The sequence below is a fragment of the Lycorma delicatula genome, chromosome 5 (genome assembly GCF_047948215.1).
Source record: "Lycorma delicatula isolate Av1 chromosome 5, ASM4794821v1, whole genome shotgun sequence".
Taxonomy (NCBI): Eukaryota; Metazoa; Arthropoda; class Insecta; order Hemiptera; family Fulgoridae; genus Lycorma; species Lycorma delicatula.
The window spans coordinates 57,604,580-57,632,480 of record NC_134459.1 but is presented as its reverse complement, the minus strand read 5'-3'; the positions used below and the strand labels follow the sequence as shown (position 1 = coordinate 57,632,480).

General features: G+C 29.1%; 2 protein-coding genes across 4 annotated transcripts in view; both read left to right on the top strand.

Moving 5' to 3' along the window:
• alpha-Cat (catenin alpha) overlaps positions 1–12,433 on the top strand; it is a 62,698-nt gene extending 50,265 nt beyond the window's left edge. The window contains exons 15-18 of the mRNA XM_075366185.1: positions 1,314–1,495; positions 1,718–1,958; positions 3,347–3,463; positions 8,225–12,433. Of these exons, the coding sequence (XP_075222300.1) occupies positions 1,314–1,495; positions 1,718–1,958; positions 3,347–3,463; positions 8,225–8,389 (705 nt within the window). The 3' untranslated portion in view covers positions 8,390–12,433. The remainder of the gene's footprint in view (positions 1–1,313; positions 1,496–1,717; positions 1,959–3,346; positions 3,464–8,224) is intronic.
• An 8,003-nt stretch (positions 12,434–20,436) lies between these two features.
• The window catches only part of BNIP3 (BCL2 interacting protein 3), a 202,442-nt gene continuing 194,977 nt past the window's right edge, over positions 20,437–27,901 (top strand). Inside the window, exon 1 of one of the 3 annotated variants that reach the window (XM_075366183.1) lies at positions 20,437–20,811. In XM_075366183.1, the coding sequence (XP_075222298.1) occupies positions 20,769–20,811 (43 nt within the window). In that variant the 5' untranslated portion in view covers positions 20,437–20,768. The remainder of the gene's footprint in view (positions 20,812–27,901) is intronic. The other 2 variants (XM_075366182.1, XM_075366184.1) reach the window with 2 other exon arrangements.

Here is a 27,901-nt window from a genome sequence, read left to right as displayed (position 1 = left end):
ATCTGTTGAGTCATCTTATAAGGTTTATTATAAGACAATAATATTATCTTAATTTGAAATATTTATTACCCAAATTTTTTTTTTGTAATGATAATTTTGTATTTTTTTTTTCATTTATTTGTTTAAAATAGAAAAACATTAAAATTTTCTGTTTAATTACAGATTATAAAAAAGGATAATCATCCTAAAATTTGATACCTGTTAAGTTTGTGTACATGAGTATGTTGTTGAGGTACTTTTTCTGAATTGTGTGTATTTAAAGTTCAATTAAATGGTACTGATATTTATTTTTTAAATCATGTTTCTTGTGCATGTTTTCCTCAATTTTCAGTAAGTATTTAAATTATTTTTTTTTAAATATAAATATTTGTGTTCACTCTATATTAAAATGCAAACCTACTACTCAGAAATATAAATTTCATGTTTATGAAATTTTTAGTACCTGTGAATGATGTAAAATATCTGATAATAGACCGGTACATAGTTTGCTGGAGAGTTTTTGTTAAATTAACATTTCTGTTAATTCTGTTGTTGTCTTGTACATTTCAAGTCCATAAAGTAATCGTGCTTTGGTTTTTTAACTCTTAAGTGTTGTAATTTTTTGCAAATTAATTCAAAGTCTGTGTTCTAACAAGAACTAATAACATTAGCTCTTGCTAGAGTTTTCAGTCTATTTCCCTCATAAAAGTTAGGTGCTCCAATCCTATAGTCCTAACTGAAGCAATACATTGACACATGTACAGTTTTCAGTTACTGAATCCAATTTATGCTGTAAACTGACTTGTTTGGGATTTTGCATCTTCCGGTGAAGTAATCATTTTAAAAATAATAGTTATCTAAAACTCCTTTAAAAAAAAATGGTTTTTACTAATTGTCAGGTGAAGATACTTCTTTTTGGTCATACAAAACACCTTGTTTTGCAGTTATGTAGAAGAATTTTCACTAGCAAATTCTAAAATAATGTTATAAACTATTATTTTAAATAGTTTATATAAAGATAGCAATGAAACATTTGCTCAGGCAAATGGATTTCCTTCAAATTTTGTACATTCAGATGTACAAAATTTGAAGGAAATCCTTCATATGCAATATTGTATACTAGAAAACGTGGGAGAATATGAATCGCAGGGAAAAAATTTTATTTATATTTCTGGGAACCTGTCCTCTTTATAAAGTATCATGTATAACTGTTTTTAGTTTTTTTTATAATATTAATTCTATTCAAACTAAAAAAAATCATAACTGTGTTACATAATAATTAAATATCAACATAAAATATTTTGTAACCACAATTTGTTTAATTCTATTTATAGGAAGCAATGCGAAAAATGACTGAAGAGGATAAACAGAAGATCGCTCAACAAGTAGAATTTTTCAGGAGTGAAAAATTGAAGTTCGATCGTGAAGTCGCGAAATGGGATGATACTGGGAATGACATCATTGTCCTGGCAAAACATATGTGTGTGATAATGATGGAAATGACAGATTTCACCAGGTATATTATTTTATTTAATTTTGAAAATCAAAGTCTGCTCTACAGTAATAATTTTAATATTATTAAAATTAATAACTGCCCTTTTTGTATTAAAAGAATTTATTTAGTTGCACTGCAGGCAACTAAATATTTGTTTATTATTATTTTACCATATGATTAATTGTTAACGTAGAATAAATATAATGTACCCTGTTAATGTGTGTTTATAAATGTTTATTTTAGGGGAAAGGGTCCTCTTAAAACTACAATGGATGTAATCAATGCTGCTAAGAAGATATCTGAAGCCGGAACCAAATTAGATAAATTGACTCGACAGATTGCTGATCAGTGTCCTGAATCCAATACTAAGAAAGATCTTCTGGCCTACCTTCAAAGAATTGCATTGTATTGCCATCAGCTTAATATTACCAGCAAAGTAAAAGCTGATGTCCAGAATATTAGTGGTGAACTCATTGTTTCTGGGGTATGTTGATTTCTCTTACAGTGTTAATAATTATCGTATCATTTTAGATTTATTGTATTTTGCTACCAAAAGAAATCCACCATAGTAGCCTTATATATAAATAACCAGTCAGGAGGTCCACCCCCTAGACCACTAATTTTTCATTATACTTATGATTGTAAGAATAATCTAATAAATAACAATTAAAGCCTGTTCAATTTATAAAAATTAACAGTGTATTGTATTGTCTTCAGAGCAGTTTGGTCGGTACCGGACTTGAAATTTTGAGTGATCTGAATTATGTGCCATCTTAAAAATCAGCCCCATCTTAAAAATAATAGTTATAGCCGATTACCCATTCTTCATACCGGTAAAACTTATTTTCCACAGTTCTTAGCATTACCTCACCAATACCACGAGGAGGTGACTGTATTTCATTTTCATTTTTTATTTTATGTGTTTAGTCAAGTAACCAGAGACAGGTGCAGCCAGTCACATCACACTCACAGTAACAGTTGTATAGGTTGTGTTGGCTGAGCCATCGTGCCATATATTGTCATACATTTAAAGCTAATTTTCTCAATAACCAAGAGGTATCAAAAAAGAAAATTTAATTTCAAATACTGCAAATGATCTTTGAATTCTATTTGGCCATAGTAAAGTGAGTATCTGCAAGGAGCATTATCCAGTTGTTACTGCAAGCCTTTAAAAAGGCTACTACTTTTAAAAGGCTTAATTGGTTGAGTAGTTTTTGCGTGAAAGAGTAACAGACTCACAGACACCACTTGATTATATGTATAATAGATAAGCTTTCTTTATAGTTTTTAGGCAGACACACACACACATACATATAAAATAGGTAGTCTAAAAATATTAAAATACTCTTCAACCACTAAGATAATAAAAATTTTGTCAATTACTGAAAAAGTTTAGTAAACAATTATGAAGAAAAAGCCCTATCGATTGAATAGCATATTTTAAACACTATATTTTAAGTGTAAATCTCATATTTTTATGTAGTAATATATTTCACCTTACTAAATCGTATTCTGTCCAAAGATGGTTATTAAGAGAGGATTATCAAAATCTTCTTTCAGTTTGTCATTTTAATCTAATTGGGCATATTGGTTATTCAGATGTGGACAAAAAATCATGCCCTTAATAGAAATTGAATTTGACATAGAGTAGAAATTCAATTCCTGGGGTATGATCACTACACCAACTTACTGTTCGTTCACCTTGTAAAATTAATGAATCAAAACTGTTTTTGGGAAAGTAATTTTTTTTTTAATATAATTTAAGCGATATCTAATACTGCCATTTTCTTATGCTTATATTATATAAAATGTTAATGTATGAAATTATTGAAAATATTTATGTTTTGTCGAGTATTTTCTTTTTACTTTCAGTTGGATAGCGCTACATCATTGATTCAGGCAGCAAAGAACCTGATGAATGCTGTTGTGCTCACAGTTAAATCATCCTATGTGGCGAGCACTAAATATCCTCGTCAGGGAACTGTTTCTGTAAGTACCAAGTAATATTTATAAAGAAATATAACTGCTTTGCTGTTCTTGAAATTTTAAATGAGGCCACTACCTCCCCCTAGTTGTGCATTAATTTATAAATTTCTTTTTTTAATATTACAGTTTATTTATGTTGTCTTTTTACATATAATTGGTTTTTGATCTCTGCTAAAATTTAAAAGATAGCTTGTGATTTAAGTTTGTAAAACTGACATCCTTAATCTTTTTTTTATTTTCAAAATTGTTAATGTTTATTTTCCCATGATTCATGTTCATTTTTATTTTTTTGACAATGTTGTGTCTCACAGGAAGTATCAGAGTCTGGATTTGAGAAAAATGACGCTTCATTATTCTATTTTCCCATCTCACCGTCTTACGCTATTCTTTACAGCGTTACTTTGGTATTTCATATTTTGATACGCATGGTGTGTTGTATCAACTCTTACAATTTTTTTTATATTATACTTGTGTATGTTACTTACCCCATCAATATTTTATATTGTTGCTTATAATTTTCTTATTAGCTCTTGGAATTTTTTTTATGCATCACAGTAAAATTTTGTAGTAAAATTTATCATGATATAAATCTGTTAAATATGTGGTGAAATTGATAGATTTTACATAATGATTGAACTAAATTAATTGTAATCTCAAAACTTATCTGTTAAGCTTCCTTGAGGAACATTTTGGTTTAAGTAGTAATAATACTTTCATTACATAATAGGGTGGAATTTTGTTAACTTCGATTTTATATTTAAGAGAAAGGTTTTTACAATTTGAAAATGTTATATTTGATTTTTAAAGTTTGGTTTTACTGTATTATATGAATACATTTCTTTAAAAAAAAAATGTAAGTTTTATTTTTCAATTCTAAAAAGCTCTCATGTTCTCTTATTGGTTTACTTTGTTCACTGTATTAAAATAGAATACCAACAATACAGAGTTAATGCCCTAGTGATAATTTCTTTCCATTACTTTTGTGGTTATTAAAGGTTAAGATTTAATGGATTTTTTTTTAATGATAATGACAATTGATGTAAATTTTAGTCAAATATTATGTCGATGGATTTTAAAATTATTAAAAATATGAATAAATATTAATCACACAAAATAAATGAGTAAATATTTAAATATATGTTATTATAACATTATTTTATTTTAAAACCGTAAATAATTTCTCGTTAATAAGCTCTGTTTTGTTAGAAAGTAGAGCATGATGTTTTGGTGTTGCTTCTCCTTCTTCATGATGTTTCAGAATTATTACTATTTTTTTTTTTTTTTTTTTAACATTACTAACATTTGTAAAAAGTATTTTTTCTTATTGTTTTATTTGAAAAGCTGCTTATAGTGTATTTAGTTAGGATTTGTTAGTTGTAGTGGAGATTTATATATCCAACTATTGACAGGTATTATTATTAATAAATGTTGTTAATAATTGAAAAAAAGTAAATTGATTATTCATTCATTTTCTTAACTGGGAATCAATAGTTACATTAAAACAGTCTAGAAAATATGATCATTCACTAAACTCAATTTTTTTGAAATGCTTGTGAAAAAACGTAGATGCACCAAACATTTTTAAAAAGTAAGTGGTTTTCCACATCTTTACTGTTTATGAGATGAACTTTCCACATTAATCTCTATAGAATTCGATTACTTAAATTCCATTAAACTTCTTTAGCATATTAAACCATCAGATCATATATTTATAGGAACTTTTAATAAAAAATTAGATGGGAATTGCTAAATATGATGAATCTCTTTTATTGTCAGTTTTCCGTCCTGTGAATGTGACTGTTGTTATAGAATAAATACGTATCTGACTATGAAGTTTGTTATACTTATCTTTATTTTTAAAAATTGGATCCTAGATTGCAACTCTGTTAGTGTTTTTTTTTTTTTTTTTGTAATATGGTTGTTATGTTCTATACATGAAGTATATGAAATCATAGTGTCACAAATCTGTTTAAAAGCATTGTCAATGAACGTAGAAACAATATGAGCCTTCAAAATAAAAAAATTCAATTTTTTCACTGGAGCTATACACTAATAATACTTATTTTTGAAAACAGCATGTGATTTATCAGCAGTAAAATTTTATAATTTTTCATTATCACTACGAAAACTGTAAACATCCCCTATTCAGATTTTATAGTTGAATTATGGGATTATGTGTGAAGTCACCTGGTCACTAAGCGATGAAAGTAGATGTCGCATCTTAGTCTAATCCTGTAATAATGGATTAACTGATAGGACAGATAGGTTAGTTTTTCACAATGTATCCTATATAGTATGGTGCTCTTTTTTTGTGGGAAACTGGACTATTTCTATTCTCCTTAATCCACAACTAGTGTTATTATTGAAACAATTTCTTATTTTTCTCAAAACTATAATGTCTTAAGGATTATTATGTGCGTTAGGGTTTTAGTACTGCAAAATTTATAAAATTTACAAGTTTAGTAATTATACTTTTTATTATGGCTTTTATTTTTATGGTAATGATATAAGAAGGACAGATGGATAACTAGCATTATAAATTTTATAAAAGGTTATTGGCTGTTATATTTTTTTATATGTATGTATGTATAAGATATAGAGTAGGATGTTTGATCTTGTATTTGTTGATCTTCCAACTGCTTTTTCTGTAAAATACTTCTGATATACACTTTTAACAAAATAATCATTTAATCATATTCACTGTGCATTTACAGTTTGGATATATACTTATAATCATGTTGTTAAGTTGATATTTCTTTGAAAATAATTTTAATGTTTTCTGGCTTAAAATTACTAATATAAAAGTAAAACAAATCTAGAAAATTATATTATATAGAAATAAAATATATATTTTGAATATATATTTTTAATAAAATAAAATATATATTTTATAGAAACTCATAAAATTCTGTTTGATGTGTTTTTTAATTATATTCTCAGTTATTTATCAAAACTTATGACCTGTAGAAAACAAAGCGTATGGTAAAAAAATTTTATAATTTGCAAAGGAGATAAAAATTGTAGTTACAATAATTGGACTTGGTATAAATAGACTGAGAAATTAATGAAGGTTACAGAAATTTTAATACAGTCTATAAAAAGTGATTGTTACAGACTTCAAATAACAGCTGCAGATTAACAAATATTACAGAGCATTACCATTTAAGTCTGGAATTTTTGAACATCTACATCTGACTTTTTAAACTTGAGTGCATTATAAGTTCGAACAATAAACAGAAACTAACTAAGCTATTCTTGGTTATTTTTTTTTATGGTTTGTTCTGTTCACGATCAAGTTCTTTTGTTGTTCCCCTTAAGCTGCCTTCAAGTTGTAGGAATTTGAAGCTGCCGCCTACCTACTCCATGGATTAGGTTTTAAGTAGATATAGTAGCAGAGATAGAAACAGCACTTAAGATATTAACAGCACTTGAGATATTAGTTGGGCTCCTTTGTGCTACCCTAGATAGAAAATGCAATCTCAAAAGTGAACTTATTAGCTTGTACCAGTTACGGTCATCAATGAATCAATTGCTCTGCCGTGTGTTGATTGAGATATTTGGAAGCAGTACTCTCAGTTCCTTCTTAGGAAGAAGAATCAATGATGCAAAAGAGGTAATTGGTAGGAGAATGATTGGTCTCCAAAGAGGTTACAAAGTTATTGTGAGACTGGAGCAGATTAAACAGTAAACTGAAAATAAACTAACATCTTTCTTTATTCTCCTGTATTTCATTCTACAATGTACCTTGAACTTGACAGGGAAGATTGCTTTCATTACTTACTTTTGAACATTCGAAATGATTTAGAAGAATTCAAAGCAATTAAAAATTTCTCCCCCATAAGTAACATTCTTTGTCAACAAAAGCTTACATCAAAATGCAAACATCAAAATTCCCTGCTGCTGTGTTTCTATCAAATCTGTTGCAGATAGTTCCATGAAAGAGGTAGACAGCTTCAAATTCATACGGCGTGAAAGCAGCTTAAGGGAACCAGCAGTAGTACTACTCATGAATAGATTAAACGTAAACAAAAACCAAAAAGATAACTAATGCTTCAGATTATTATAAAACCTATTTAGAATATCTGTCTTTCTGAAAAAGTAATGCAATTTTTCAAGAGATCTCTGCATGTGATAATTAATCTTTCTGAGTATCTGGTTCCACCAAACCGTACATCCACTTTATGCAGGTGTCTGATATCAGGCACCTCTAATTCCCGTTATATATCTACTGCTATGCCCCATTGATTCTATGTTTATCACCCCATCTCTAACAAGTTACTAGTGCATATTTTGCTTACTAGCTTTGGTTTAATGCAGTCCAAGAAGTTTTCTTCATCATCACTATGTGTGTGACAATTAAACAGTTAATCTATAGAAAAACATTATGTCTGCAGGATTGACTAAAATTTAAAAACATATTTTTGGAATTCAACATACATAGGTACGCTAGAGCACACTCACCTGGTATTCTTCGTGAAATCTAGAAGAAAGCAAAACAGAAATGTGTTGAATATTTTCTTGATAGCCATCCCTCATTCCCTACACTAAGTTTCTATAGTATATATTTTATATTCATTAACATTTGTTATTATTACTGGAAATATAAAAATAATACCAAATGTCATCTCATGTTGCGAGTTCTTTTATAATATAACTATGTTAAGTTTTTTGTATTTCATATTTATATTTTTATAACGTTTAAAATAATGACATTTATTTTCCTTATAATTGGTTTATTATTCCAAATCATTTTTTTTTTCACAGTCTCCTATAGTTGTTTGGAAAATGAAGGCTCCAGAGAAAAAACCACTAGTTCGACCAGAAAAACCAGAAGAAGTGCGTGCTAAAGTACGAAAAGGTTCTCAGAAGAAAGTTCAGAACCCTATAAAAGTATTAAGTGAATTCCAAAGTCCTACTGAATCGGTCTAAATTACCTTATATTATACAAACTTTTTTTTTATATTTTATTTATAATTTTGATATTTTAAAAGAAAAAACCCGTGATTATTTATTTATAATGTTAGTAGAGTATTATTTATATATTTACAAGGATAATTGTAATCAAACTGAGTTATTTAAGAATATTAAATCATTGTTATAGATATTATTTTAAGGTGTTGCACACATTAATAACTTTCTTTCATGTGACAAATTAATTGTTTGGATCAAATCTGTTAATATGTATCAGACCAATAGTTCTACCATATCACTCTATTGGGCACACTCCCTCATACTTCAATAATTTCTATTCTGATAAATATTCTGCCATTTGATCACTGAAGGCCTTCAGTGTACATTAGATCTAAAGTTTTAATAACAGGCATTTATAATTATAATTACATAATGAGTAACATTTGTCATGGTTTAAACTCATGCCATCTTTTTGGAATTTTTTTTTCTTCTGAAGATTGCTATAAGACTCTTAACATGTTAAGAGTCTTGTATGTTTATAGCATTTCTTTCTGTCATTAATTATAAAAAATATCCACCGAAAATACATAAGCACCACTTTTTTTTTACATTAAAATGGTATTGACTTCTACAAAATTTATATATTTTTTTTTCTTTTTAAATTGAACTAGTTTGTTAGTTAATCTGTAACTTAATTTAAGAAAATAAAATTTATCATAAAAATATAATCAGATTAATTTTAAATAATCCACCCTTGTTTATTTGTGATGTACTCTTTGTTCAGTTAATACACTATCAGGATAGGTCTATTAATGCAAGTATAAATCTGAAGATGCTACATTTATGAAAGATACCTCCTCCCTAAATTTGATATACATTTTGAAGTTATTGCTAATTCTTCCTCATGCAGTCACGCAATTTAATCAGGACTTTTCCCGCTTGCACAAACTCATAACCTTACCCTATCCATCTACTAGTCTCGTAGTTGTTATACCTGCAGAAGAAATATACCAGTTATATATCAGTTACATTCATTATTCTGTCTTCTAAGATCTCTTTTTTTTTAAATAGTTATTTTGAAAACAGAAATGTTGCAGAATGACCAGTAATAAAAAATAGATGTAGAAATATTAAGAAGAGTTTAAATTACCAGATTATGTTAGTTTGAATGTAGAAAGAAATCATGATTCAGAAGTAATTTTCCTTTCAGCATTATTTAGATTATGCCAAAGAAATATTATATGTGAGGAAAATATTGAACTCTGGAATCTGATATTACCAACAGGGAACATTGGCCGTCAGGGTCAAAAGGGTTGAATATCAAACCTATAACTTTTTTTTTTTTTCAAATAATTATGACCATTATAATTTTCTTCTGACATTATTGTACATTTTATTAATAATGATCATATAATTACAACAAATCTACTTTTTTTAGTAACTTCTTCTGAGAAGGAAATGTCGAAATGTGACTAGACTGCACCCATTATGAACTTTTTATTATGGGTGAACTTTTTATATGTATTTGTTCTAGTTTTTTTTAGTTTTGTCTGTATTCAGAAAAAGATTGTAAGGTAACTATATAATTGATTCCATTACATTTAAACAAATTTTTTCATTTAATCTTTTTAATTGAGTAATGTATGAATAACACATTCCTGTCAATTGTGTGTTATTAGAAACATAACACAATAATTGAACATCAGGTTGCTAAAAAGTGTGCTATGTTTTTAAACAGTTGGCTGCTTCGTTCGCATGTTATATGATGAACATTTTATGTTTCTGATAATGAGTATTTTGCCCCCATTCTTTCTTTATACTGGCCAGTAGCTGATGTACAATTTTTAAAATACATTTGATAGCCTTTTACATTCATTTAGCTTATGATTTTGTGTTAGAAGAACCAAACTAATTTTAAATGTAATGATTTTTTTTTATTCAAAACTCGTTAACTATGTGCAGATGTTACTTTTTTCTGGTAACTGCCCTAAGAGAAGTACAAGCTATTGTTTCTTTTGTGTATTTCTTTTTCTTCTTTTATTTTCAGTCATCCTTTGTTTACAGTTCCTCTTCAGTATATTCCAACTTTTTTAAGGTTTCTTTTATTAGACTTTTTTCTTTGTTCTCTTCACATTGTAGCTATTTCTTTGAATGAGCTATTTCAAGTATATTTAGCTAAAATTAATTTGACCAAAAATAAAACAACTTAGTTATGTATAAAATTTGTATTTCAACAAAGCTCATTTTAAGTAATACGTTTCATACAATATCAAAATTTTAACCACCTTATTGAGATCATATTCGTGTTATACATTAGCGACAAGACTTATATAAACTTGTTCATAATTATAAAATCCTTCATAGTGTTCTACATTTAACAAATATTTTTTATGAAGAGAGATGTATTTTTTCCAGTATGGATTTTCGGTGGGTCAGAATAGTAAAAAAAAAAAAAAAAATATCTGTAAATATTATTATGTATTTATAAAAAAATTTACAGATATTTTTAAACTATAATTTTTCCTTTAAAGAAATTTTAAAATATTTCAAGGTTGTGTAAATAAACCTAAATTATTGATTGATTTATAAAAGAAATTCGCACATTACTTTTAAAGAAAACCTTAAGCATATGATGTCAAATTTATTTTTAATTTAAAAAAGTATAATTTTTGCCTGTTTCATTATTTTTTATTTATTTTTTGTATGTTATTACAAAAAGGTGTTCTATTTAATTATATATATTATAATTATTATTTAATTTCCTATTCCCTAAAGTAGTAGTGTATATTTCGTTGTTTGATAATAAAATGTATAATAACCAAATGCACTGTACCAAAAAAAAAAACTTTTTCTACTGTAGAAATGTTCATAAGCTTTATCTAATAAGTCATTTTGAACTCCCATTATTTCATAGCAATAATGTATAACATATATTATATGTATGTTCAATGTATAAGTAAGCATAATTATTAATTTTTTAAACAAAGATGTTGTCTGTAACTCCTATTTTTAAGAAAAAAAATGATAAGCAAAAAAATAAAAAATTTTTTCTTAATAAAAAAAAATTTGAGAAAAAAATTATAAGAAATGTAATTTTTCATAATATATTTATGAAAAATATTTTTAATTTTTGTAAATTTGTAAAAGTAATATAGTACCACAATAAAAATTTAACGCATTCATTTATATTACTTTGAAAATTTTGCTAAATGTGTAGTGCTCACTTATGATTGAAAGTAATCTATTACTGTAAATTTTTTATATTTGTAATATATTTACCATTTTATGCAATATTATTTTATTTTTATAAGTTATATAATTAATGTTTTAATGGTTTTATTATGATTTTTTCTTTTTTTCCTGTTACTATTTTATTACATTTTTAATTACTTTTGATTTAATTTCATGAACATTTTTACTGCTATTTAGTAGTTTTGAAAAGATATTTTTATTTATAATTAGATATATAATTATATTTTGAATGAAATTTATAAATGAAATATCTGTTGTTATTGTGATAATAAAAATTATTATAAAGAAATAATAATAAAATGAATATTTTATAAAAATAAAAATTATATTTTATATGAATCATGTAGTTATGGAAAATATGTGTATGTACGGCTGATCGGGTGTTGTTAACAGTTGAATGTTTTGTATTGCATTTAGGTTATGTGATGGTAATTCAAAATTATTAACTTTTAACAAAAAAAAAAGACAACGTAATATTAACTATAAGAAATAATGGAGCCACTGCCAGATTTGATATAAAATGTAAACATAATTTTTTGTTATTTTTTTTGTACATGTTTATTTGACAATCCACTTGAGTATACGGTTAATAATTTTGTTTTTATTTTGGTGCCATTACATAACAAATTAGATAAGTATTGTTGTTTGCACTGGGATGTATGATTTTGTTAATTTGATTTTTTTAATATTATAATATACATATATGAAATCGAATAGAATTAAAATAAACATTTCCATTTAATAAATGTTACTTAATTATTATTTTTCATTCACCTGTTATGTTGAATACAGTAAAATCTTTTAATATCAACAGGATATGTTTTATTATTATATTTACTATATTCCTTTTTCATGCCATTTTAATTACTGTCATGTTCTGCCTCATCCAAAAATAAAAATTATTAGAGTTCTCATAAGTTAAAATTCAATTCTTAAATAAGGATAATTCAAGTATATCCATCGACTTCGAGGGTTTTTCTATGTTTGGAAGATTTAATCTTCTAATTCTGGAGAGGATTGACACTTTCCAAGTTAGAAAATTCATTTTTTTACCCATTAAAAAGAAAAGTAACTAATCAACTGTAACGCACTTGTTACTTTATGAATATGTACATATCTCCTCTATGGCTTTCTCATTACATCATTAATGAGGCTATTACAGACTGTTCAAAAAGTGATGCAACCTTACGGGAAAATAAGTAGGTTATAATAGTTGTTGAAAGTAGCCTCCATTGTGCGATTCCTTAAATGAATATGATATTGCATGCTCTTAAACACATGTTGTAATATTTGTTGAGGAATTGCAGCAACACATTGTTCAATTTTGCTCTGCAATTCAGAAATGGTGTGAGGATGAGTTTTGTAAGCAGCATCCTTAAGGTATTCCCACAAGGAAAAGTCAGTAGGGGATAAATCAGAACCCTGAGGGGTCACAACCTCTTTGAAATTACTTGCCCGTGAAAACACTGATCCAAGAAAGTCATAGTGTTGGCTGTAGGATTCGTAGGATTGTCCTGCTGAAACCACATTTACTTTAACCATAGAGTTTACAAATTATTGCTGATCTGTATGTAACACTTACTGTTCACTGTACCATGAAAGAATGTCATGAAGATTCGCCTACGTAAAATTGCACACCAAACGCCCACTTTTTGTCCATGCGAAGGAGACTCGTGCAGCTGATGTGGATTTTCCATATAATTTTATGCACTCATGTATCCATCAAGGTGGAACTATGCCTTGTCAGACCAAAATCAATCATCAAGTTCTTTCCCATCTGACTTTACAGATGACATGAACCATTGACAGAAAGCTATGCATTTTGCAGTGTGTGCATGTAACAAATCATGTAAAAACTCGAATTCTGAATACATGCATCTTTATGTGAACACTACCAATGTAGAAGCCATACAGGATAGGTGTCACATAGACTTCTTGGGACTAACAGAATGTGCAGCTCTCACGTTTATCAACTTTTCTGGTGTTAACACTTCTGTATGATGAATACCCCTAATACACCAAAACATGGACAACAGGATCTGCAAAAAAAAAAGAAGTATAGCAGTATATATTAAGAGGAATATTAATATAAAAAAAGGGGTTGGCCGAAGCCCAAGGTGTACTGAGTGTATGATATAAAATTTTAAGTCATTCAAGAAAGAGTTAACATAAAGACATCCCTTATGCATGTGTGATGAGTTGTATTGATTTTAAAATTTGTAGTTTAGATGATGGTTAATAAAAAAAAAAAAATTACTCAAAAAAACATTTTGTTAAATGTAAAAAATATATTTTTCAATTCTTTAAATTTTGATGTTGTAAGTCCATGCTAAATTGAAAATAAACTAATAAATTAAGCATCAAATCTAAATTCAACTCAGTATCCTCACAACTTCAAAAAATCACAAGTATAGAATTAAAAGTTAAAAAAAAAAGAAGTAAAAGATTAAACAAGTTTATGACATTTATGGCTGAAAACCTTCAGGAGAACATGACAATTATGTGAAAGAATAAAGTCAATCGCTGCAACAGGTACTGAAAAAATCGTAAACATATACCACACAGGTGAAACACAAAACCCCCTTTTTTCACTTTGGTCAGGGTTTAAAGATTGAAGGTTGAAAATGTAAGTTTCTAATCCCGTTTTAAATTTTACTGCTTATATGAAAAAACCCACTTGCAAGAAATGCAAAGGTAAAAAACCTGCATCTTGATAAAAATAAGCAAAAGAAACAACATAAAGTCTGCTGAAAAATTAAGGTTATCTGCAGTGATGAAAAATGGAATTTTTTTATCTCTAGTCATACAATAAATTTTTCTGAGAACATACTTTGGATTTCAAAATGACAACAGAGGTCAAGTTCGTAAGAAATGACAACTAAAATAAAGCTTTTATAGAAGATTTATGAACCACAACTTTGTTTTTTTTATGAGTGCCCGAAATGGGATGACATTAAGGAAAGAGCACACCTGAGTTGCATTATCCCAGAGAACATGGTTGGACATGTGCTATGCGGCGCAGAAGAATGGAGAGCCATTGAGAACTTGGTGACTGTATCTTGAAACAGAAAGCGGAAGAATTCCAGAATTGGAGAAGGAATTTAGGTCGCTCAAAAAAGTGGAGATTGAGTCCTAGCCGTTGGGGTGAAAGGCAGGAATGGCATAGCTGGGCCCGTATTGTATTTTGTTAGCTCATTTTTTATTGTTTAAGTTTGTTAACATAATTTCTAAGCTATAACTAAACAATACTTCCCAAAGAATTAAATCATATTATAGTCACATATTATGACATCATATCTAATATTGAAGAGTGAGCCTTCACGGACAAGATTAATCATGTCTGTGCAGGTCAAAACATGTAACTGAAACCACAGCTGTATTGTTTGTATTAAGCACTGGATTTGGGAATGAATTAATTTTGTTCAGTCTTAATGCTACCTTAAGTTTATAATGTCCTGAAGTTGTGTAAACAATGTGGATGCCCTTTGTTATATATGTGGTGAGTTTACCGTAAAGTCAAATAGGAAAACATTACACCTTTAATTAAAAAAGCATATCATTTGTACATTCAGTGTAAAACTGGTGTTCAGGATATGATATGGGCCCCTCGTATAGTATGCACTAATTGTTCTGTATATTTAATAGGATGGCGAAAGGTACACGGCAGGCTTTGCCATTTGGTGTACCTATGGTTTGGCTCATGCCCAACCATGAATGGAATGTTACTTTTGTTTAATAAGTGTGTCTGGAATTTGTAAAAAATCTAGACATACTGTAAAATATCCTTCATTGTAATTAATCAGGCCTGTACCTCACAGTGAAATTATTCAAGTTCCTGAGCCACCTGTGAATGTATTTTTAAAAGCAGTTATGAAGAATCGGGCAGTACTGAAGAAGATAACAATGATCTTTTGATTTTGAATTATCTTCCAATAAGACACATCTTATATCATAAGGTGAATTAAATGACTTGGGATCAAATGGTTAGAGATTTAAATTTATCAAAAAATCAACCTGAACTGTAAGGTTGGAATTTACTTCAAAAAAATTCAGGCTTTCAAAGCCAACAAAAAGAACTTTATTGATGAAAATAATTTAGTTCACTGCACAAATATTGTTGGGCTTATGTTGCACTTAGGACAAGTTCATAAATTTGAGAACTAGCACCTTTTCATAGATTCGTCCAAGCATAGTTTAAAAGTGGGTCTACTACACAATGGTAATAAATATCCAGTACCAATCATTTATGGTATTAATTTGAAAGAGACATACAATATGGTGAAAGATGTTCTTGAAAAAATAAATTATAAAAATCATAGCTGGAACATGTGTGGTGATTTGAAAGTTATAGCTATATTGTTAGACTATACTAAGTACATGTACTTTCTTTGCGAATGGGACAGCCAAGCTAGGGATAAACATTATGTTAAAAAAGAGTGGAAGAAATGAGACAACTTAACTCCAAATGGGAAAAATATTATTCATGAGCCCTTAATTGAACCCAAAAAAATATTTTTACCCCCTCACTATATCAAGCTAGGACTAATCAAATATGTTGTAAAAGCAGTGAAGAAGGACAGTCCTGGATTTCAGGTAGAAATTTCCAAATGTTAGAGAAGGAAAAATTAAAGAAGGAATATTTGTTGGTCCTTAAATAAGAGCGTTGGTCAAAGGTGATGTATTTAACTTGATGTTAAATAATGTAGAAAGTGTAGCTTGGGCTTCATTTAAAGACATTTGCAAAAGTTTTCTCGGGAAACAAAAATCCGACAGTTACCACAATATTGTTAATTAACTTCTTACTTTATACAGAGCTATGGGATGTAATATGTCTTTGAAAATACATTTCCTCCACTCAATCTTAATTTTTCCCAGACAACCTTGGAGACATAAGTGATGAACACGGTGAATATTTCCATTAAGACATTTTGGTGATGAAAAGCCGCTATAAAGGGAAATGGAATACTAATGTGCTAGCCGACTGCTGTCGGACATTAATTTGGGATCTGCCTGAGGCTATTTATAAAAGAAAAGCATCAGCAAAATCATTGTAACACAGCTATGGCCATGGAAAATTATAAATTTTACAGAGTTCAATTATATTTTCCCTTAATTTTTTTTAAGTGTAATTGATTTAAAACTAAAGGTGATAGAAAAATTGTATTTACAGATATGTAATGTACGCATTCAAGAAATGGTATCATATCAAGAGAAACATTAAAAAAATTTTTCTGTGTCTATCAGTGTAATTAATTCTCACCACCAGGTGACAAAAAAACAATTGATGTTCTTTTCAGTCTTGAACCAAATGAAAACAGCAAAGAAATATATTGCCTACTGTGGGATTAGGTCTGAAACACCAAGGAAACCTGTTTTTTTTTTCAGTGCACAAGATGCTACCAATGTGGGGATAAGAAAGATAATTGCATGCGGCCTTATAACTGTGTTAAGTGTACGGAGGGCCATAGAACTGTGGATTGTACCAGACAGGACAGTGATACCCTGGCAACCTGTGCACTCTGCTTACTACATAGTGTAAAAAGAAATCTTGCAGAGGCAATTGGTATGACACCTGCTAATCCACTCCAGAATCAGCACAAACGGTCCATGTTAGATCTAAGCTATGCCAACTTCCCTGCATCAGGTGAAGGAACAAGCAGGAATCTGAGCAGTTCATCATTCTGACACATCTGAGAACATATGCTGTTGCTGTTGAATGCAATAACTACAACGCTTCTAAGGAGAAACTAACATCAAATATAGAGTTCTTGGTACACCAGATAGGTAACCTGAAAAGACTACTCATGATAGTAAATGTCTATTGACTACTAGTAATGGTGATGTCTATTGTATGGCCTTGTTTGTTGATGTCAGGAAGTAGAAGTTTTGGTGTTTACCAAATCATTGACTACTATATTAATCTTGAAAGCACACTTTACTGACCAGAAATATTTCCTTCTCCAAGAGCATTCTATTTACACAACTAACCACCCAGATGGTATGGCCCACAGGAGTACTGCAATACTCATCAAAAATGTTACAAAGCATAATCAACTATAGGACCGACCATATCCAGACAACCTCAATTGAGATTCTTGATTGGATTAGATCTTTACTATTATCTGTAATCTACTGCCCTCCCGCCAAGTGATTACAGATGATTTGTTCTCTAATTTCCTTTTCTGTTTTTTGAAAACAAAGGCGGAATATGGCAGTCAACACCAGAGGATAAAATGCAGAAGAAGGTATGACGTACCTGAGTGATGTTATGGGTCTTATTTCTGAAAAGAAGAGGCTTAGACTGAAGGGGCAATTTTACAGAAGGCCTGAGGATAGAACATTTTTGAACAGAGCTGCTCGTAGATTAAAATGTCTGCTAAGGTCTATTAAAAGCAAGACATTTACAAATTTCCTAGAGAATTTCTTTCCTTTGCAAATGATGATTTCTCGCTATGGAAGGCCACAAAGAGTAAGGTAGCAAATCATTCAGCCTTATGTCTTTCCATTAGCATGATAATTGTAAAAAAGAACAAACTGTCTGTTGAGAGTTGGATTGAGGATGAGCTATGTGCACCTGTTTCTCTGAAAAGAGGTTCTGATATAGACAATGCAACGCATTACTGCAAGAGGGGTTGACACCAGAGGATAAGACAGGGTTTATAAAATGGGTAACCAGTCATTGAAAGGAAATCAGAGTAGTATCTGCTAGGCACCTTGGCAAGATCTTTCAGCCTTTTGACACTCGGGGAGCCGGTGAAGAGGAAATAAATCAATTCTTGAGTAGCCCTGTTTCTGTGAGTCTTCCAGTAAAACCTTTTTCATCAGCAGAAGTTCTGCAAGTAATCAGGAGAGGATCAAAGAAAAATCTTGATTGTGTGTCACTTGATAACTAACAAAATATTGTTTATGCTTCCATTCAGGGCCATCAAATATTATAAACATCTCTTAATGGCATTCTTTGAACTACGAGCTTCCCGACGAAATGGAAGGTGTCACAAGCGGTATTGGTCCCAAACCAGACCACATATAGCCTCATACAGGCCGATAAGTCTATTACTGTTTCTATTGAAGGTAATTGAAAACTGCTTGTTCAGAGGCTATGACCGATTCTGGCATGTTATTCCTGACCATCAGTTCAGCTTTAGATATTAACAAACACACAAGATTGTTAACGTCATCAAGTGCCTAGAAGAGAAGATGTACTGCTCGGCTATTTTATGGATGTCCAGCAGGCCTTTGATAAGGTCTGTCTTCCTGGCCTACTGTATAAATTGAAAAGGAGCCTTCCTTAGCTGAATTACTTGATCATGCACAGTTACCTGGATGGATGTTTCTCTCAAGTGAGGTAAAATCAGGACTTGACAGTATCCTTTGATACTGAGTCGGTTGTTCTTCAAGAGTCTGTTTTTTTCCAATATTAACTGCGGACCTCCAGAGGACATCACAATTGATCATTTGCGGATGACACGGCAATCCTGACTATGGATGCTGACCATATCATAGCTTCTAACTAAACTGCAAACTATATTAGATCTGATTACTGAATGGCCATCTAAATCGAGGGTGAAGGTTAGTATGGCAAAGTCTGCACATGTCACCTATGCGAGGAGGACGGTAACTAATCCTGAGTTCAACCGAATGGCATTTTCATTCCACATACTAACAGCGTGTGATACCTGGAGCTGCATCTAGATTGTAGTCTGATGTGGAGGATTCACGTTAGAGAGAAATGAAAGTAGCTTAACATTAAGTTCAGGGCGATGTACTGGCTGCTAGGCAGGGTGTCATAATTTATTATCTAAAATGCAGTTGTTTGTTGTACACAATGATCCTGAAACTGATCTGAACCTAAGGGAGATCCTGCTATGGGGTACAGCAAACAAGAATAATATTGACATACAACTTGCCTAGAACAAATTATTGGGAAATATATCAGAAGCACCATTGTTTGTGAAAAACACTGAGATACATCATTAGCTGGGAACGCCAAGCGTTTGAGAAGAGATGCGGTAATTCAGTGCTAAATACAAAATGAGACTAAACAGACATGTGAACAGGCTCACAGTTAACCTTCTGGATAATAATGAGCACTTTAGGCACTTAAAGCGGTTGAAAGTATTGTATCTGGGAGGTTCTTCAAAATTTTGAGGTGAATTAACTATTATTTAAGTCACTTAAGTAATAGTTTAACTATTATTTAGTCGTTTAAGGATATTATGCATTGTTCTAATGTTTCATTTCGCCATTTACTATTGTTGTTTCTTTTTTTTCACTGTTTCTTTGATTAGTTTGTTTTTGGGGTGATTCTTTCTATGACTAATAGGACTACTTTTTGCTTTTTTCTTTGTTTTTTATGTTCTGGACTTGCTCAATGTTCTTTGAATTCATCATTGTATGTACTCCTTTATCTTTATTATAAATTTATGTATACTGTGGAAGATATGTCTTCATATATGCGTAAATGATTCTTTGGGAGAATTCCGTGGAAGCCTCTCTTTAGATGTCATTTATTTTTTGTAATTAAATTTACTTATGATTTCCGTTAATTGGAAGTGATTGTAAATAAAAATAACTTTACTGACAAAAAACTTCTAACAGCATTGCATTTAAACATTTGGTTTATATTTTAGTTTTCTCTAAATTCTACAGGTAGCGCAACGATACATGAACTGAATATAAATCAAAAAACGTTTTGACGCAACATACACTCCAATGACGTATCCATTTAAATTACGAAGAGTAACAGCTAAATTACGCGCGTGCATAATACAGCAGTGTGTTAATTAGTTTTTAGATAACAGAAATAAGTAATTTCATTATATGATTTTAAGTACATTTGTAACTGATAAACGTCGTGTGTATGTGACTGATGGAGCTCAAGATACAAAACTCAATTTGACTTGTTTTCATCGTTCTTGAATCCTATTGGTTGTTAACCTGATGTGATTTTATTTGACGAATGGGAGCTCAGTAAAGCAACAACAAAGCCAACTGCACTCGTAGATTCATCAACAGATGTGTTGTTAGTGTCATTGGAGTTTTACGTTTTTATAGTCTTTATTGAGATAGAAGTGTTAACATACAATTTTTCTACTGAGAATAGTTTCTAGTGAATTTGTTGTAAGTTGTTAATGATTGTGGTAACATGACAACTACGCCAAAGTCAGTCATTGAAGATTCCCTTGGAGGTGAGTGCATGTTAAATCAAATTCCGAAAACGTACTACAGCTGTGTAATCAGGATTATTTTGCTTTTAATTTCAATTCCTTGTTAAGTGTTTTAAGTAGATTTGTCGGGCAGTAAGTTTGTTTGTTACTTTTTCATAGCTTTTCTTTTATTTTTTAATTTTCGTTTTAATAAAATATGTATAATTCCAAGGTAAAATTGAATGCTTTTGCGTGTTATTTGAAATTGATTTTCTTTACCTGTTTACGATTAATACGTTCAAAATGAATTTATATGACGTGGTGTAATATCCTTTACATCTTTGCGTATGTATACATTGTTGTCACATTCATAAAATCTGAGATTAAAGCAACGATTCTACTGTAAAACAACTGTTGTGTATTTGCTGTTTTCTAATTTTTAAATACTGTTATATTAAAATGATTTTATGTTAAGATAATCTGAGGTTTAAGATAGCATTTTTTTAATTGTAATTTGAAAGAGCAAATTGCTTAAAATCTCAAACGTTTTTGTTGTACTATTCAAATTCACTTTGAGGGCTATAAAAAAATCTTGTATACTGTAGTGCATTAATTTTATTTGATTTTGTTTTTTTGGGATGTTATCTTTTTTTTTTCAAGAACTGATGTTTTAATGCAAGTTTATTTATGTTGATGTATTGTAATTCAAGAGGCTTACAGTGTATGTAACAGATCTTTATTTTCAAGAAAGTATATTTGCTGTTTAATTTTCTGTTGTGTTTACTATGAATATAGCCGTAGGCCTAAAAGGTTGTTCTTCCTGATGTTACTAAGATTTGTTTACCTTATTGTTTTGAAATTATCAGAATATTCTTTAGTGTTACTATAATGTACCATCTTTATTATTACATGATTAAGAATTAAAAGGCCATATGAATGTATGAAAAATTTAATTTCTATAAAATGTATATAGAAAAACAAACAACTTATGTTATTACAAGTGAATTCTGAAAGACTGACCATGAAAATAAGTATAACATTATAACAGAATCTAACAACATTTTAATTATTAAAGATTATAAATTGCTCACTTTTGAATTAATGGATTTGTTCACCCATACTCCTTAAAGTACATTTATTAGTATCTTCTTCAGTGGAGTATTCTATAACACTGTTAATGAAAAGTAGGTACTTTTTGAACCTTAGTATAGGCACTGGTTACAAATGGAATGAAGAAGGTGATGATAATTAACAGTGTATGACCTTTGAAAGAACAATTTCCATTAATTTCAGGAATAAGGTATTAATTAAGTGAATTTTTAATAATTTAAAATAAAAAGGGACAGATTATAATGTAAATATTAAATTTTTGAATGAATTGTGATGAGTGATTTCAAATTAACAGTTTTTAAACTTGATTTTAGAGGCCCTTTTACTACAGTATTAACCACTGTTACTTCTCAAAGTATCTGTAATTTTTGTTATAATTTATTATTACAGATTTCATACTTAATTAACAATATCGTTTCATAATAATCTTCACCCCGCTTGAACTGATTGTAATAGTTATTTTTATAAAAAAATGAAGTTTGACTACATAAAAAAGGCTCTCTTGGTTTTTGCCTTCATTTATCTATTTATCTGAAAAATTGTTTAAATATTTTTAATTGTTTGACATCTTTTAATGTCTTTGCCATCAGTTGTTTTTGTATTTTGCCAGTCTAAAATTTTCAGCATACCACCTTCATTCCCAGTTTCTTGTTTCATTTAGTAAGTCATCTTCTTTCATAGTTTTTATTTTCCATTACCTAACAATCTTATTCGGCCATGTAATTGTGATTGAAAAATTCTCTCTTTTCCAAATCAAAAAAAAATTTCAGTTTCTGTTTTACCAACCCGCCAAAGTTTTTAGCATTTTCCTACACTGTACCAAATCTCAAAAGCCTTGATTATTTGTTTTTTGTCTTTAGCTGCTTTAAAGTGCTGTATTCCTTACAAATATTTTAAAAACAATCCTTAAATTAAAAAGTCTTTATTAATAATTTGAAGTTTATTTAGTTATAACCTTAAAAATAAACTTTAAAGCAATATAATTTTGAAAATAAAATAAGTAAGAATTAAAAGAAAAAGAAAAGCTATTAGATTTAATATGGTATTTTATTGCAGCCCTGTTTCACTATGTAACACTTATATTACGAAAAAATTAAGTGGTGTAACAAGCTACAATTTTGCTGTGGTTCTTTTGTACTTTGTCATAAACAAAAGTATAAGTAAAGTAACTGTGTTTAGGTAGTATTAAAATTGTCATAGCTGTAACAAAGTTGTAATAATTTGAAATTAACAGATTTCATCTTTTGATTTTAGAACTTTTTAAAGTGTAATACTAATATTGTCTGCCTCCGTGGCACAAATGGTAGTGCGTTGGCCTTTCATGCGGAGGTCCTGGTTTCAAATCCTGGACAGACATGGCATTTTCACTCACTAAAAAAATTATCATACATCTCATCCTCTGAAGTAATATCTAATGGTGGTCCCGGAGGTTAAAAAAATATACTAATATTAAGCTGTTTGTTTCTTTTGCTTTAGATCCACATTTCTTGCAGTGGGATTAATTTTTAAGTTTTGCAGTCATAATTTTTAAAATTTAATTATTTTCTTGAATTTTTTAATTTTATTTTTCCTTATTTCTGGTTGTATAAACATTGCATTGATATGTTAGAGATTAGATTACATTACTCATTGTCATTGTTTAAATAGGTCTTTTTTGGTGAATATTAAGTATATGTTTTATCCAATAATGTGATTAAAGTTTTTTTTTTTTACAAATCCTAACTATTTTTTTTATTATGATTAACAAACTATTAATAAATTTACCATTAATATGTAAACATTTTACATATATTTATGATAAGGTTTTGAAATATTCTCATTAAAAATTAGATTCTATCATTTTAATATATAAATTTAATTTATCGGTTTATATTGATAATATTTTTTAATATTTGATTATCACCAAAGTTTTCAGTGCGATTTTATTTTAATGTTATGTTGAAAAAATTTCCAGCAATAATTTAGTTGTCAAGAATATTTTGTTATCAGTTAAAATTAATTAAATCTTCATCAAATCCAAAGGTTGATTCAGTTTATTGTAAAAATAATTTTTTATTTTATCATTGAATATGTGGATAAAAATACTTTATTTTTTACAGCATTGACCTCTATTGCCTAAAGGTATATTATATTGTAGTGTTGAGTTTGTCAAAAATGAATTTTTTTTAAAAAAAGAAAAAATTTAGTAGCTATAGTATATGTACTCGTATTTAAATATTTAATGACAAACGAGTTAAAATTTTACCAACATTCTTGTAAAAATACATCTTTAAATTGTAATTAAAAGTTTAAGTGGGTTTTAACCAAAACAAAAGTAGTATAAGTATTAAAACAAGATTTCTTTTTGCAGTCTTCTGTATTATACAAATTAAGTAAATTTAATTTATTTACGAATGTTACTTTTTTATTAAAAAATTAGTTTAAATAATTTCAAGGCAAGTTTTGTCGTGTATTTTAACTTGAAAATAGATTACATAACATGTTTACTGCAATGTTACACTGCACCATCACTTAGTTAATTATATTATTGCTCTTTTTGTATGCTTACTCTTGACAATTTCTGATTTTTCCAACATTTTTTACATTGTTTGTTCATTTATAGGATTTTAATTTTGTTTAACAATCCTTATGTATTGTGTGTTTTCAGTTATGCTGTACTATTTCAGTTCCCATAGAATAAGAAAACAATATTTAATGTAAAAATGTCATTGTAAATATAAATAATATCGTACACCTGTGTTCCTTCTCTGCATTGAATTATTTACTTATTATGGTTTTATTTGTTAATATTAAAAATATATTTTTCCATTACTTGTTTTTTATTCTGTCAGAATAGTAGGGATTGGGTTTGTTTATTTGAGATATTACAGTAATGGTAAAAAATGATTTTTAAAAAATCTTAAAATATTATCTTGGATTATTAAACATTTTTCAGTTTTCTTCTGGTAAGGGTTATTAAAATGTTGGGTTTTCTTTTCTTTAAATACTTATAGCATTCACAAATAAGTTTGTCATTTTTATTGATATGTTTTTCTATCATTATTGGTTTCCGCTGTCACAAAGTGAATATAAAAAATTTTATAAAAGAGTAATTATTTTGATTTAATACCCAATTTTCTTTTCATAAACAAAATTTCTTAAAGTTCGAAAAGGCTTTTATACAATTTCACAATAATCATCAATAAATAATGCTCTTATTTGAGAAATGCTATTTCAGTTTCCATTATAAAAAAAAAATTGTAGTCCATATTATATTCACTTTGTGGCAGCGGCAACCAATAATAAGAGTATAATTATTTTATGTAAGTTGATTTTTTAGTTCTTTTATTTATATTCAGATTTGAACTATTTTTTCCATTCTTTCTATTGCTTTACTAAGATGTTTCTATTCAATCTCTAGACTTCTTTTTAGAACTATTTTATTTATTTTACTGTAATTTTCATGTTTTGTTTGTAAATTTCCTCATTCTTATCTTTGATCCCTTGTTCTTTGTTTTGATTTCATTAATCAACTCATCTATTACATCAATAAAATTGTTTGTTTTTTTATCAAATTATCAATAAAAGGAAAAGCGCTGATCAGTTGTTTTATGGATTTTGTTGGTTTTGCCCAGACGTGTACCTGGCTAAGAATGCTGGGACCTAGTTACTGTGTTTATAGTACTTGTGTGGTGTGATGAGGCCAGCTCTGGTGGTAGATCTGCTCTGAAGACTTACCAAGTAGTTTCCTATTTGATGACTAAAGCACCCAATCTGGGGCCTGGCTATATCTTATATGTTTTTAATCGATATTTTAAATGTAATCCGTTTATTAAAATTTCATTTTTAGTTTTCGTGAATTATAATAATAGTAGTTTTCACTTTTGCCATTTTCAACATGTTATATTTGAAAATATTTTTATTTTTGGCTATTTATATTTTTCTTCATATTTTTTTGTATTTGGCCGGTAAGACATTCTTGATTTGTTGGTGTGTGTATTATGGTTAGTAGGAGGCCTGGCTGTATAGTATAATTATCCCAGGCCCAGATCGAGCGTATTTAGTCATCAAATAGGAAACTATTTGTTAAGTCCTCAGAGAAGGTCTATTCAAACACCTCTAAATACGTTAATTCTGTTGGCTGTGTATTTGTGGTTGGCAATAGAACATACATGTCTGGCCTGCCCAGCATCACCAGTGTTTTTTGTCGCAGAGCTGTATCCTATTTACAAGGCCTTAAATATACTTAGCCCAACATTTCGGCACGTATTTGTCTGTTCAGATTCCATGAGACATTTATTCCAGACACACTGTCTGTGATATACAGCCTATTATCTCAGAAATGGCTCAGCATAATCATAAATGTCAGCTTTTGCTGGATCCCTAATCATATTGGAATTTTAGGAAATGAGCGAACTAATCGTGTGGCAGAAGAGGCTTGTTTGCAGCCTCCTTTCACTAATCGCATTTTTTTTAACGATCTTGTCTATTTTCTAAAGAGGGTGGTTCATGATGACCACCCTTATTGTTAATGGTCATAGCATTAACGATAAATGTTCAGCGTATTAAAAAAAAAAATGGATTTATATACTTAGCAATCTCTGTATAATAGTATATTAAGATTTTTTCATACAGTAGATGTTAAAAAAAAGTCAGTTGTGAAATTAATTTTATTTACGTTCATTTAAGAAATTTTAGGAAGTCTGTTTGTATCTATTGCAGCTTTGTTGAATTAGTACCTGTAGCTAGTCGCCTTTCTTGTTCATGAAGTGAATTTACTTTTGCTGGATCGCCAACAAAAACAGCATATCGGTGGAGCGCCAGTATTGAGAAGTAATAGAAGCCATCCGGGGCAGAGTATAATCGATTCATCCTGGTCTCAAACCGTTAATCTTTCGGATAGTTGTCTTACACTGATGGAAGTTTGAGTAATTAATTCTTTCTTTTGTTGCTTAAGTGACATCACCAACGTAGTGTTGATTTATAGCGATGAAAGGGGGCTGTATCCGCAAATGTAATTATTTAGATAGTAAAAGGGAAAATTTTATTATTGCATTTTTCCCATTCTTCATTCAGGTAATATAGGTATAGTTTTAGGGATTAATGTAATTTCTGTTTTAAATATATGATTGTATAATTTAATTTTTAACATTCATTAACAGTCTTACTTATTAACTGATTTTGTTAATTGACGCTATTTAATGTATTAATTTTTATGGTATTTATTTATTACATTGAAACTAAAATGTACTATTTAGAGCGATCTTCGAGTTTAGCAAAATGTTTATGCGTCATATTTTTTAAGTGCTCCTCCACTTTTATATAAAATTCATTTTATATGCTGCTGGAGAGAGAGTATCTTATGCATTAATGTTAGAGATTCACGCACATGATTTTCATATGCTCGTGTAATTTCATTTGAATGTTGTTTACTGAATAATAGATATGCTAATGTAAGGGTAAATAAATTTTAATGTTTACGTGTTATATAAATGAAAGAGAAAGTTTACAGAGGCGGAATATTGTTGTGCATTTGTTTACAATAGTTGATCTTGAACGTATTGGATTTTAGTTTATATGTTCCTCCCCGCCAATATAATTATCTTTGTAACACCTACTCTTTTATTCATAAAAAAGGTTTTTTTTGTGTAATTTTTTCCAGTTATTTATTTTTTTGTTTATTCATGTAACCAAAATTCCAGAACCGAAGTTCCTACGTTTAAGGTAATATAGCGCGATATTATAGTATTATACACCGTTAAGAACAAATACGGACATAATTTTCTAATAATTTTTTCTTTATGAAGCGTTCATTTCATGTCTGTTTAAAATTAATTGTTAATTATAAATACTATATAAAATTTAGACTTTTTTACGTACTTAACATACTTTGGTTTCATATTTAGTGATTTTGTATATATTTAAAATTTGGTACCTTGTAATCAGTTTTTTTTTATATAGTTTAAGCCATTTAAAGGCTATTTTCCAAACTACATCCTCGTGGTAGGGACATAAAAATGTTATGTGGTACCGTTTAATATAA